Source organism: Procambarus clarkii, chromosome 3, assembly GCF_040958095.1.
Source record: "Procambarus clarkii isolate CNS0578487 chromosome 3, FALCON_Pclarkii_2.0, whole genome shotgun sequence".
In the NCBI taxonomy this organism is placed as follows: domain Eukaryota; kingdom Metazoa; phylum Arthropoda; class Malacostraca; order Decapoda; family Cambaridae; genus Procambarus; species Procambarus clarkii.
In genome coordinates, this window is record NC_091152.1 from 6,336,910 (window position 1) to 6,348,874 (window position 11,965).

Here is an 11,965-nt window from a genome sequence, read left to right on the forward strand (position 1 = left end):
GACGAGGATTCGAACCTACGTCCGAGAGCATCCCAGACACTGCTTTAATTGACTGAGCTACAACATGGTATGTCATACCATGTCGTAGCTCAGTCAATTAAAGCAGCATCTGGGATGCTCTCGGACGTAGGTTCAAATCCTCGTCACGGCCCTTGTGGATTTGTTCACACCTTTAAATTCTTCACCTGTCATGATGAAGTTTATTTCTCAAACAAAATATGCATAAATACCTCTGCAGGACATCCAACTGTCATAACACAATATTTTCATGATGAAGCTAAATTTCTAAACTGTATATTACATTATACCTTGAGGTTACCTTGAGGTGCTTCCGGGGCTTAGCGTCCCCGCGGCCAGGTCGTCGACCAGGCCTCCTGGTTGCCGGACTGATCAACCAGGCTGTTGGACGCAGCTGCACGCAGCCTGACGTATGAGTCACAGCTGTGACTCATACGTTATATGTAAGTTAATGTGCTGACATGTGTCACATTATACTTCAACATTCTCCCAATCATGTAACCCATTCAAAGTGTTTAGCTCATCACCTGAATGTATCATCCTGTGTGTCTTCATATTTCCAAGATGATTAAATTTCTTTCCACACTCTGGACATTAATGAGGTTTGTTACCTGAATGCACTAACATGTGACATTTTATATTTCTACGTTCTTTAAATTTTTTGCCACACTCGGCACATTCAAAAGGTCTTTCATCCGTATGCACCATCCTGTGTGTTTTCATACTTCCCAGCTGACCGAATCTCTTCCCACATTCTGGACACTCATGAGGTTTGTGACCTAAATGCACCATCCTTTGTGTCTTCATACCTCCAAGCTGACTGAATCTCTTCCCACATTCTGGACATTCATGAGGTTTATAACCTGAATGTACTAGCATGTGCTTTCTCATATCTCCAAGACGACTGAATCTCCTCCGACACTCTGGGCACTCATGAGGTTTCTCACCTGAATGTACTAACATGTGAGTCTTCACATGGCCACGCTGACTGAATCTCCTCCCACACTCTGGACACTCATGAGGTTTCTGACATGAATGCACCATCCTGTGTGTCTTCATACTTCCAAGCCGACTGAATTTCTTCCCACACTCTGGACACTCATGAGGTTTATGACCTGAATGCATTAACATGTGACGTATTATTTTTCCACGTTCTCTAAATTTTTTGCCACATTCGGCACATTCAAAAGGTCTTTCATCCGTATGCACCATCCTGTGTGTCTTTATACTTCCAAGCTGACTGAATCTCTTTCCACATTCTGGACACTCATGAGGTTTGTGACCTGAATGCACTAACATGTGCTTTCTCATATCTCCAAGACAACTGAATCTCTTCCGACACTCTGGACATTCATGAGGTTTATCACCTGAATGCACTAACATGTGAATATTCGCATGGCCAAGCTGACTGAATTTGTTACCACACTCTGGACACTCATGAGGTTTGTGACCTGAATGCACTAACAAATGCCTCCTCATACTTCCAAGCTGACTGAATACCTTCACACACTGTGGACACTGGTGAGTCTTCATCTTCTTTATGATAGGTACTTTTTGTGTGAAGGTTTTCTCACTGGATGACGGCACGATTCGTGATGACAGAAGACGCGTCTGGGTCCAAGCTCCATGTTGACGGTTGGACATGGCTTGAGTGTTGTTTCTTAGAGTTTGACTTGATGTAAGCACTTGGCGGTCAATGGTAGGGCTTCTTCTTTATGATAGGTACAATTTGTGTCAAGGTTTTATTCTCTTATCTGGACACACAAGATACTTCTGACAAAATGGAGCACGAGACGCATATTAGCGTTCCAATGTTTTTTCTAATTCTATTTTGTTTTCGTACTTTTTTTTTTTTTGCGTATAACGGGGTCTATTCATTTATCTTCTATATTTTTCTCTTTTTTTCCAGTTAAAGAATATACATGAAATTATTTTTGTTAGATAATACGATACGATTATAGACTTTTTGAAGGAATCAGTTCTCTCCGGGTGGATGGGATGCAAGTAATATCGTACATTAGTCGATTCGCCCGCGGATGGTTGAAACTATCTAACCAAACCAAGTTCTACTAAACCAAACCTAACCCAAACTAACCTAACCAGCCCCAACGAGTCCAATACAGCCTAGCATAACAGTACATACGGGTTTAACCAAGAGAAAACCAGCTTCGTCGAATCGTTATGTAGCAAGTAAACTTATACTCGCTCCATTATCTCATCATTTAATTTTTTTTTTTTTAAATTTTGCCCTGAGGGGCGAGTTTATTGGGCAGCGCCACTCATCTTGTGAGTGGGCATACCGCCATAGCAGCATGTACAACACTCCCAAATAGGAAGAAAACCCGCTGGGTTGTTCATCCTGTCACTTGTACCCAGACACAGCTGGGACTTGCTTAACTGTCTCAAGTGAACAGCTCCTCAAACAAGAAGATTAACATCTATCAACCCTTAAAAGCTTACGTTATCTTGCGGGTGCAAAATGGGGAAATCTTTTAAGAACACCCACTGTCCTATGCTTACAAAACAAGTCACAAACAAAAGGCTTAACAATCCTTGGCTTACAAAGGGAATACTTAAATCCATTAACAAAAAACATGACCTTGAGAAGAAGTATAGGTTAGGAACCATCTCCAAAGAATTCTCAAAGAATTACTCGTTATTGCTATCTAAAATAATTAGACGAGCCAAAACTAAATACTATGAAGATAAATTTACCCAAATAAAGAACAACATTAAAAAAACTTGTAGCACAATTTCACAAATGTTGGCATCAAAGAAGATTTTAAATAACAAACCAACACTCCTGTCCTATAACGTTGGTCAGCTTTCAGCCTCTGATTCTGCTATTGAGTTCAATACCCAGCAAACACAGAACGTTTGTGGACGTTTTTAAATGGTGCCACAAAGGTAATACTGTAACTTTTGACATAAATATGTATATCTGACGTTCTTAAAACCAATGGATATAACCCTTTTGAGTTTGCTTTGTTCTGTATTGTGTACATCTTTTTCCCTATTTTATAGCTTATTTCTACCTTGTTATTTGCCTTTTTTCCCTTGTTTTTCCTGCAATCAGCTTTTTTTATGCAGACAAGTATAGACCCTGAACTTAACCTCTTATCCACTATCTATGACAATTATCACTTTAATGATCTAAATTGCAGATATTTTGCAGCACATGATGTAAACAATGTATTAACTCATAATCACAATATCTCTGTAATCAATTTGAACGTTAGATCCCTAGGTAAACACTTCGATGATGTTAGTGCCTTGATTGAAGCTATTGACAACAAATTCTCTTTTATTATACTTACTGAAACATGGTTGAAAGAGGATACTACTCAGCTCTTTAACATGCCTAACTACTCAGCAATTCACAACTGTCGTCAAATTCAGAGAGGTGGTGGCACTGCTCTTTACTACCACCAAGAACTAACATGCTTAAAAGAAATTAGAACCAGAGACTGCTATGGGGAGTATATCTTCGCCAGCTTCAGAGTCAAGGGTGCCGAGTCTGTCCTGACTGTGGGTGCAGTTTATAGAATTCCTAACACTGATGTGTCCGAATTCAACTCTAACCTTAGAAATCTAATACTTGATAACAGACTGAACAAAAACCACCTAATTATCGCAGGGGACTTTAATATTGACCTCTGCGAGCCTGAACACCCCACTGCTGTTAGCTTCCTCAACTGTATGAATTCCTGCTTCCTCATACCCTTAATCACTAGACCTACTAGAATCACTGATGGCACTGCCACGACGCTCGATCACATCTGGACAAACATAACCTCTCCGCTTACTTCAGGTATAATCACCGATAGCACTACAGATCATTACCCCACATTTCTCTTAACTAACATTAGCAAACCACCTCTTGAGTCAAGAGTGATACGTTTTAGACTACACAATGAAACTGCTATAGACAATTTTATAACTGCTGCTGATAATGTCAACTGGGAGTCCGAGTTAGGTAACATAGTGGACATCAACCTAGCAGTGCAATCTTTTCTTCAAAAAACTCTTAGCCTTTATAATACCCACTGTCCTATGCTTACAAAACAAGTCACAACCAAAAGGCTTAACAATCCCTGGCTTACAAAGGGAATACTTAAATCTATTAATAAAAAACATGACCTTGAGAAGAAGTATAGGTTAGGAATTGTCTCCAAAGAATTCTCAAAGAATTACTCATTATTGCTGTCTAAGATAATTAGACGAGCCAAATCTAAGTACTACGAAGATAAATTTACCCAAATAAAGAGCAACATTAAACAAACTTGGAGAACAATTTCTCAAATATTGGGATCAAAGAAGTCTTTAAATAACAAACCGACTCTCCTGTCTAATAACGATGGTCAGCTTTCAGCCTCTGATTCTGCTACTGAGTTCAATAGGTTCTTCTCTTCCATTGGTTCATCCCTTGCAAATGATATTCCATCTTCCAGTACAGACATTAATGACTATCTTTCAGGTAACTATCCACAGTCTCTGTACCTAAAGCCTATTAATTCCACTGACGTCAATGAGATAATCCTTTCCCTTAAAACCAAGTCTGGTGCCCTTGAGGAGATACCAACTTTAATTTACAACAAAGCCTCCAGATCTTTAGCCCCTGCTATTGCTTTGCTCTTCAACAAGTCACTTGAACTCCAAACCTTCCCAGATATTCTAAAAAAAGCGAGAGTAACGCCTGTCCACAAATGTGGTAATCTCACAGATGTTAACAACTACAGACCTATATCTATCCTGCCAAACTTGTCAAAAATTTTTGAAAAACTAATCTATAAGCAGCTTTACTCATATCTAGCCAAACTCAATATACTTAGCCCTTGCCAATATGGCTTCAGACCCAAAAAAAGCACTAACGATGCACTTATTAGTATGCTTAACTCGATTCATACAGCTCTTGATAAAAATGAGTTCTCTGTTGGGTTGTTTGTGGACCTGCGTAAAGCTTTTGACACTGTCAACCACCAAAACCTTCTTCTTAAATTACATCATTATGGAGTCAGAGGACACTCCCTACAATACCTCAAGTCCTACCTTACTGACAGGCTCCAATATGTTTCTGTGAATAATACAATTTCTCCCACCCTACCCATCAACATTGGTGTTCCCCAGGGCAGCATACTTGGCCCTCTCCTCTTTCTCGTCTACATTAATGACCTTCCAAATGCCTCCCAACACCTCAAACCAATTCTATTTGCTGACGACACAACCTTCATTTACTCCAGTCCTGATCCCCTTGCTCTAAATGCCACAGTAAATACTGAGCTAAATAAAGTCCATCTCTGGCTAACTGCCAACAAACTCACCCTTAACATTGACAAAACCTTTTATATTCTGTTTGGCAATAAATCCTCTAATCAAATAAATCTCAAAATAAACAATACCCAAATTTGTATCAAATTAGATGGCAAATTCCTTGGCATTCTCATTGACCACAAGCTTAATTTCCAGGGACACATTCTAAACATATCAAAAAACGTTTCAAAAACTGTGGGCATTCTTTCTAAGATCAGATATTATGTACCACGCCCTGCCCTGGTGACTCTCTATTACTCCCTTATCTATCCATATCTCAACTATGGTATTTGTGCTTGGGGCTCTACTACCCAAAATCACTTACGTCCTCTAATTACTCAACACAAAGCTGCTATTAGGACAATATCCAATTCTGGCCCCAGACATCACTCGGTACCCCTACTTAAATCTCTGAATATGTTAGACATTAAGTCACTGCACATTCTCTCATGTGTATTATACATATATAAAACGCTAAACTATAATGCCAATCCTGATCTCAAAAGCTTCATAGAAGGTTGTATCAGAACCCATGAGCATCACACCAGAAATAAATACAGTTTTGATATTTCTAGAGTACGACTTAATCAAACTAGAAATGCTCTACAAATCAAGGGGCCCAGAATGTGGAATGACCTTCCCAACCATGTTAAAGACTGTACCTCTCTCAACCAGTTTAAGTTAAAAGCGAAGCTATACCTAATAAATTCCCTGTAACCTACCTTACCCTTCTATTGTCAACCAATGTCTGTTTTTTTCTTTAAAGAGCGCTGTTTATCGACATAATTGTATTTGTGCTGCTTTTTCATCTATGTTTTCATTTCTTGTTTTCATTCTACTCATTATGCTCAATTAGTATTAAGCTTGTCATTTAAGTTTATCATGCCCGAAACGCTTTGCGTAATAGTGGCTTTAGGCATTGTATGTACTAGCTATACCTATAAGTCAAACAATCCTTGTAAATATTTATTGTATGTATGTACCTTACCTAAATAAAATTGTATTGTATTGTATTGTATTGTTAAAACATTTATTCTTGAGACACAGTTTTTTAAGATTTATGTAAAAATTTAAAAATAATAGTGAATGCTATGGTATTATAATGTTTTCATGCTTTATATTTAGGAATAAATAATTTTCAGTCAACATTTAGTTTTTTTTGTTTACTTTATGTAAACCTATCCAATTTACGTTCTTATAACATAAATATAACATTTATATGACGTCAGTATAACGTTATTTACACGACATCATTACGTTATTATGATGTTATATTAACATATAATTCCTGTATGAAAACCAGAATATATGTTGAACTTTATGTTTTAAACCTTGCAAAGTTATCATAAAACTTGGAATAAGACAGTAAGCATGCTTTACTTATGAAAATATACAAACAAATCAACAAAAACATTTTAACATAAAAAACATAAACATAACATAAATTGATTGCATGCATGGGAGTTAACTGGAACTCTGTAATATTGCATACATGAACCTTAAGGTACAAACCCAGTGTATTTACCCATGCAGTTCTTTCCTAAATCTAAATTTTTCCAATTTTTACACTTTGTTTCGACTTCTGTCTTGTGTTGCTACTTTTAATACCCCATTAATGTCCCCTTTGTTATGTCCATTCGTCCCATTGTGCACCTCTACTATATGTCACTCCTAATTCTTCGCTTTTCTAGAGAATGTAATATAAGCTTTGACAATCTTTCTTCATATGACAGGTTAACAGGTAGAATAGGACAGGTAGAACAAAGATTACCATTTATATATGGATAACTATTATAAGTCGGTTTGAATGAGTGAATTGCTGCTTGAAGATAGGTATATACACCTGCGGTACTATCAGATTGCATCGTGGTGAGCCTAAAACCCTTCAGATCCAAGCAAAGGGTAAAATGCCAGCAGATACAATTGCGAACACATTGATACCAAAATGAAAGACATATGACGAGAATTGAGGTAACCAAAGTGAAAAGAGTGTTCACATTACATTGCACTAGAGTGCTCCCGGGTTACTTTCTCTCACTTTCTCTGTTTTGTGCGGATGGTACACCTTGCTTTTGGAGTTTATATGCATTTAAACCTGTAGATAATTCTATTGCTAACACATTGATACCAAAATGAAAGACCTAGGATGACAATTGGGGTGACCAAAATGAAAGAGTGTATACATTTTATCGCTCTTGTGCGCTCCCTGGTAACACACTCTCGCTTACTCTGTTTGTTGCGGATGGTAAGCCGGGCTTTTGGAGTTTATATGCCTTTAGTCCTGTAGAGAATTCTATTGCGAACACATTGATACCAAATTGAAAAACCTAGGATGAGAATTGAGGTAACAAAGTTGAAAAGGGTATACACTTTTCAGTATTATCACGCTCTCTAATGTAATGAGAGTTGCCTGAGGGTGGCTCAGCTTTCTTTTTCTGGTACCCTTGGCCTACATTCATCTTGTCGGCGGGTGGAGCGCGCTGCTGTCTTTGACATTATATGCACATAGTTCTGTTGGGAATTCTATTGCGAACGCATTGATACCAAAATGAAAGACATAGGACGAGAATTAAGGTGACAAAGTTGAAAAGAGTATACACTTTTCAGTATTTCCGCACACTACCAGGGAATGTCTAAAAAAAACTGGAGAGTGTGGAGGGGTAACTTGCCCAAAACGCGAAAGTGTTTGGGGCGATTAACTTTCGTTCAGTACTATCATGCAAGAGAAGCCACACATCTATGGTTCATCCAAAAAAATCAGTAGACTTCTAGATGTTACTACTGCTCGGCTTAGACTCGGTTACAAGTATTTCTGGGAATTCTCATTATCTGCTGATGTAGATCTGACCAAATGTTAACTGTGTCAACAAAATTATTCGCACACCCTCCGTCACTATGTGATAGTGAATTCAGAGACAATTCTATAACCAATGTACCAACGATATGTAAATATTTCATTCAAAATGATCTGCTACCAGAAATTTTAGCCAAATATCCCCAGTTTGCTAACTGTAGGTAGTAACTAAGTGATTGTAACATATCCACCGCTGCCCACTGGATGGGGGGCGGTGTGCAGGACAAACATATCAATTGTAACACTAGCTCTCCACATATGTCAGTTGCTTAATTTAGAAACTGTACTTATGGTCGATCTCGAACCCATTGTTGATGTGACGACTTATACTGAATTTTGTAACTAGCTCATCAAGATTGTAACTTGCTTAGCTAAATGAATTGTGGGGTTCAGTCCCTGAGCCCATTATGTGCCTCTGCAACCCTTTCCACTACCGCCCACAAGATGGGTATGGGGTGCATAATAAATGAACTAAACTAACTTTAAGGCATCCTGAAAGAAAGCTTGGAGGGCTTGAAAAATTGCAGACAAAGCCTTGAGGATAATCCTTGGGTGCCTTCGTACCACAAAGATACTTAATATGAGAAAGGAACTTAATATTCCGAGTGTTGTTTATCGTGTTACTAAAATTAACTGTCAAATTGGTATAAAAATGCTTAGGCTATCTCATCCTAACCCTTGCACAGAAGCCCTCCAGAATTTCTTTATTGAATGTAAACATTGTTTCAAATAGATAAATAAAATTGGAACTGAACTCAGAAAGTATCAGATTTATAATTTGTACCAAGAGACAACAATATCACTTTCCTGCACTGTAGGAAATTACACCCTTTTCAATTTTAATCCCTCCCTTTCCATCAAAGGAGCAAATTAGAGATCAGTCCCAGCTTTGTTTTGAGGCAAAGCTCAACGTCTTAAGCCATATTGATGCTCTGTCCACAGAGCATTCTCTCTCTTAAATCATATACACTGAAGGTTTCCTACAGCGCCCAACGGGTGCAGCTGGAAGTGCAGTTGTCCTGACAATAGGCTATGACTTATATTTTGAGTGGGAAGTCCGTATAAACAACTGGGCCTCTACCCTTCAGACTGAACTATTTGCCTTGCTCCTTGCACTGAAATGTGTACAAGTATCCAAACTTGATACATTAATTGTAAGTGACTCTTTATCATCCTTAATTGCTCTCAACTCCTTAAGACATAACTGTAACATGCTTGTGTCTGAAGCTAGACACAAATACAACAACAACTTTGAACTGCCCTGAACTATATCCGATCCTATCTTAGTAACAGACACCAATATGTAGCCATCAATGATATAACCTCTCCCACTCTACCACTTACCATAGGGTTGCCACAGAGCAGCATCCTAGGACCCTCCTGTTTCTTATATACATCAATGATCTCCCTAATGTCTCTAACATACTTAAACCTATATTGTTGGCTGATGATACTACTCATCTACTCTGACCCCAACCCATTCCTGTTAAATAATGTTGTAAACAATTAATTAAAAAAAGTCTACTTGTGGATGTCAACCAACAAACTCACACTAAACATAGAAAAGATCTACTATATCTTATTTGGAAACAAATCAACAAATGCAATTCAGCTTCAGATAGCTAATGTAAACATTAACAATAAAAATGATGGAAAGTTCCTTGGCCTATTCCTAGACAAGAGACTCACCTTCCGCACCCATATACAACACATAACTAAAAAGGTTTCTATAACAGTTGGTATACTCTCTAAGATCAGATATTATGTACCCTACTCTGCTCTCCTCTCACTCTATTATGCACTTATCTATCCCTATCATTCTTATGGTATTTGTGCTTGAGGTTCAACCTCTGCAAACTACCTCAAGCCCATCATCATCCAGTAAAAATCTGCTATCAGGACAGTAACTAACTCTACCTTCAGACAACACACAGCTCCCTTGTTCAAATCCCTAAACATGCTAAACATAAATTCACTCCATACATTCTCCTGTGTAAATTACGTTTATAAATAACCGCTGCATTACATAGGAATGCGGAGGAATTTCTGATGGAGGAGAAGACAGTTGCACAGCGCGATCTGCAGCGCAGCGTGCGGAGCGCCGCGGGGGGCCTATATAAGAAGAGAGGAGGGGACATGCGTTCTTTCTTGCTACAGCCTCGCCCCGCTTCACAAGTCAAAGAAAAAATTTTTCCCACCCTCCTCCCCTTCCAATGGTCAGCGGCAAATAACCCTACGCACAGTCCTATGTACAGTACTTTGTCCTTTATTGTTAGTAAACTGGGGGGTGCAGCGCCGGCCCCTAAGTATTACGCTGTCCGCAGCTACTTACTCTCACTTGTAAGAGTATTGTTAAATTTGTCCTATAGGTGTATTCTACAGATACTAGTAATTTACCATTTCACATTATGTCTGGGATTGGCACATTATTTCTGTCATGTGTTAGGCCACTATATGATACTCTATAAGCCCTGATTCTACTTAAAAATTATGTAAACGTTTGCCTTACTTGTACCAATAGTTAATAAGGATTCCGCGTTCTGCAGACCATGTTCTATTTAGTTACCGGATATAAGCATATGTATTAATGTTATTAAGTCATTGTAGTCAAGTTATACATGTATTTATGCTGTTGAAAAATTATACAAGTTATCCTGTTCATTAACATGGTCTGAAAAAATTTATTTATTTGTTTCTACTAAAAAATTAAATAAAATAGGTCCCAATGCTGTCGGTGTCTCATTCCTCCGTTATCAGAAAAACCCTTTTTCTAAGTGCAAACCCTGTTCTGAAACTCTTCCTGGACAGATGAAGAACCTATAGGTTCTTCTCTTCCATTGGGTCATCCCTTGCAAATGATATTCCATCTTCCAGTACTGATGTTAAGGACTATCTTACAGGTAACTATCCACAGTCTCTGTACCTAAAGCCTACTAATTCCACTGATGTCAATGAGATAATCCTTTCCCTTAAAACCAAGTCTAGCGCCCTCGAGGAGATACCAACTCTAATTTACAAAAAAGCCTCCAGATCTTTAGCCCCTGCTATTGCATTGCTCTTCAACACTTGCAAATCCCTCTGCGAAGTTTGACCTCATACAATCAGCTGCTAAGCAAAAAACCAACCTCTATATAAATGAGTGTCTTACAAAGCAGCGTGGATCCCTCCTCTTCAGGCTGCGTCAAATTCGCAAACAAAACCCAGGTCTTATCAAGCAGTGCTACACAAGGAATGGTACGATTTTTGCGAAGAAGGAAAGTACAGGAAAAAGATATGAAATAAAATGTGACCAACAACTCCTGGCCTTCTTAAGTGATTGTGGTATATCTGAAAACCTGAACCCGACCAATGCCAGTACTTAAAATAACTCTTTCAGTGCCTGAGCCTAACCTAACTTAATCTAACTTTGTCTAAGGTGCTGTCTCTGCCTTACCATTTACCTAATGTTCTCTCATTCATATAATTTCCTAAATAATCCATCAAGTCTCCATGCACTTATGCAAGCATCTACCTCAGTTTCATTGTAAAATTTTACTCTTAAATCTAATCTTACCCTAGTCCATTTATATTTTAAATTTATTTGTATTGATCTATGTCATTTATTGAAATCAATTATTGATCTCATTTTTGTTCTTTTAATTAAGTTCATACTAATTATAGGTTAAAACCAAGCTAAATAAAATTGATTATCTTTAAGATTATGTTACTTTACAATTATCATTTGTTAATTTTTTTTATATATTCATCATGACAGTCTCTACTGATTTTTTGTTCTCTCCACCA

General features: G+C 38.1%; 1 protein-coding gene across 1 annotated transcript; it reads right to left on the reverse strand.

Moving 5' to 3' along the window:
* Nucleotides 1–612: 612 nt before the first annotated feature.
* Nucleotides 613–1,662, reverse strand: LOC138368002 (zinc finger protein 570-like). Its single transcript, XM_069330295.1, has one exon. The coding sequence runs from the start codon at nt 1,660–1,662 to the stop codon at nt 613–615; it is 1,050 nt and encodes a 349-aa protein (XP_069186396.1).
* Nucleotides 1,663–11,965: the final 10,303 nt, after the last annotated feature.